The sequence below is a fragment of the Entelurus aequoreus genome, linkage group LG08 (genome assembly GCF_033978785.1).
Source record: "Entelurus aequoreus isolate RoL-2023_Sb linkage group LG08, RoL_Eaeq_v1.1, whole genome shotgun sequence".
Taxonomy (NCBI): Eukaryota; Metazoa; Chordata; class Actinopteri; order Syngnathiformes; family Syngnathidae; genus Entelurus; species Entelurus aequoreus.
In genome coordinates this window covers 1,859,804-1,862,303 of record NC_084738.1, presented here as the reverse complement: position 1 = coordinate 1,862,303, position 2,500 = coordinate 1,859,804, and the positions used below count along the sequence as shown (strand labels likewise).

The window sequence follows — 2,500 nt, the reverse complement described above, 5'->3', positions numbered from 1 at the left end:
CCCCGCCCACTCCCTGCCCTCGTCCAATGGCTGCGGGGCGCACTCCCGCGCGTATAAGAAGGTGCTCAGCGCGCAGGCGGCGCGCACACACACGCACGCCGCCGACAGAAGCTCCGCGCAGCTCCGCAGCATCTTTGTGGATTATTATCACACACGGAAACATTATTTATTCAAAATCCTCAACAGGTAAGACTCTTTCCCTGCTTTTTATCGTTTTTGTGTGCTTTTTTTGCCGCAATAATTCCACCTTTTTTTCTTATAAATTTTATGTGGAGCATATTTGATATTTTCCAGATGAAAAACATACATAATGGTTACATTTAAATATAAAAGGAGGTGCAGATTTTATTAATTTCATTTAATTGCAACTTCTCGAAGTTTTACGATCTTTGAATTACATTTATTGTGGTTATTAAACAGTGTGGACATGCATGGACAATATTTGTTTTATTTAAGTATAATAAGACGTCAGGATTGTTTTTTTCTTGCAGCACAAATTACAAGTGTTTTATTTATTTATTATTAAGTCAAAAAGTAAAGTAAAATGCGGTGATTTTTATTTATTTATTTTTTAATTTTTAATCAGACATTCCTATCCATTACATCATATTCACATAGATCATATATCTGTTGTCTGCCCTAAATGTCAAAATATTTTTTGTTTATATCCCAACCATACCACCCCAAAAAAAGAAAGAAACAGCAAAAAAACAAAGTAATATCTACAAATACATCAATTAAATAAACAAAAAAGAAATGTGATTTTTTTTTTTTTATTGCACATAAAATGTTTTAATATGTAAAAACAATCACATAGCAGTACAATTGTACTTAAAATATGATGTATGAGGTTTTATATTTATCAACTGGAGTCACCAAAATAAACAATTATTATTATTTGACATAAATTGGCATTATTCATGTTTTGTATGTTTGAAAAAAAAAAAAAAAAAGAGTATGAATGATGGATTTTTAGAATAAACAAAGTTAAGGGATAACATTTTGACATTTATATAATAATTTAAATAGTTCTGATCCTTTTATAGAATATGTGCATTTCAAGTAAGTATGGAATTCATGTTTTTTTTAGGTTTATTTTATTATTATATGACTTTTCCCAGTACAAGATTGTCCACCCAACTGTCATTATTCATGTTTTCTTTGTTTGAAAAAAACTTTAATTTTTTTTGTCAAAAAAAAGCAAGAATGATGGATTTTTAGAATAAACAAAGTTAAGGGATAACATTTTGACATTGATACAATAATTTAAATAGTTCTGATCCTTTTATAGAATATGTGCATTTCAAGTAAGTATGGAATTCATGTTTTTTTTTAGGTTTATTTTATTATTATATGACTTTTCCCAGTACAAGATTGTCCACCCAACTGTCATTATTCATGTTTTATATGTTTGAAAAAAAACTAATTTTTTTGTCAAAAAAAAAGCATGAATGATGGATTTTTAGAATAAACTAAGTTAAGGGATAACATTTTGACATTGATACAATAATTTAAATAGTTCTGATCCTTTTATAGAATATGGGCATTTCAAGTAAGTATGGAATTCATGGTTTTTTTTATTATTAATTGCCTTTTCCCAGAACAAGGTTGTCCACCCAACTGTCATTTCACTCAAAATAATTCAGCATCCTATTAAAATGAGCCCATTCCCAACATAACAGCCGTTCCTGAATTTAAAGCCTCTTTAATTATTGCCATATATAGAATATATGGCAATAATATATATTATATACATAGTTGTCCCAAAAAGACCTGAAATACCCGACACATGAAACAAAAAGACCACTGCAATGTAAGGCCTGTCTGCATGATGATCAACAACCAACAACACATGTAAGAAATAATACACACACCTTTGTGCTCCATGCAGCGTGCCACCAGACGGGCCACACTCATGCCCGTCGAGGCAGGACGGGGAGGGAGAAGCCTTTAAAAGTGGGGACATTGTGGAGGAGGAGAGCGTGGTCACGTTTAGCTGGTGGACCTGCAGGGAGCAACATCTCAGGGACATGTCCACTAGCACTGCTAGAGGTAAATACACCATCATGGAACTCTTTATATATATATATATATATATATATATATATATAAATGCATGCAAAACTTCTATTTTAGTCTTTCAAATACATTATTTTTTTCTATATTTCTATATTTCATCAAGTCTGGGAACTGAACTTGTCACAAAAGTATAGCTCAAGTATTCAAAGTTCCTGAGTATAATTGATAATAATGCACCAAAAAAGTTTTTTCCCACCACAAAACTGCAAATTAAGAATTATATATGGAGGCCTATAAGGTAAAAAAAAAATGTTGCATTGTAAAAATGTACCAGGATTTCACAGCATTTTTCCACAGTAAAATACTGTAATCAAAATGTGCTGCAACACTACAGCAAACGACGCTAAGTTTATATTTCCCAGCCTATAACTGTGAAAATGTTCGTTATAAATTCATAGTAAATTACTGACTAATATTTGAA

The 2,500-nt window shown here is 31.4% G+C and overlaps 1 protein-coding gene across 2 annotated transcripts in view; it reads left to right on the top strand.

Moving 5' to 3' along the window:
• Window positions 1-105: 105 nt before the first annotated feature.
• pax8 (paired box 8) overlaps window positions 106-2,500 on the top strand; it is a 25,218-nt gene continuing 22,823 nt past the window's right edge. For both annotated transcript variants that reach the window (XM_062054791.1, XM_062054790.1), the window contains exons 1-2: window positions 106-186; window positions 1,892-2,052. In XM_062054791.1, the coding sequence (XP_061910775.1) occupies window positions 2,031-2,052 (22 nt within the window). In that variant the 5' untranslated portion in view covers window positions 106-186; window positions 1,892-2,030. The remainder of the gene's footprint in view (window positions 187-1,891; window positions 2,053-2,500) is intronic.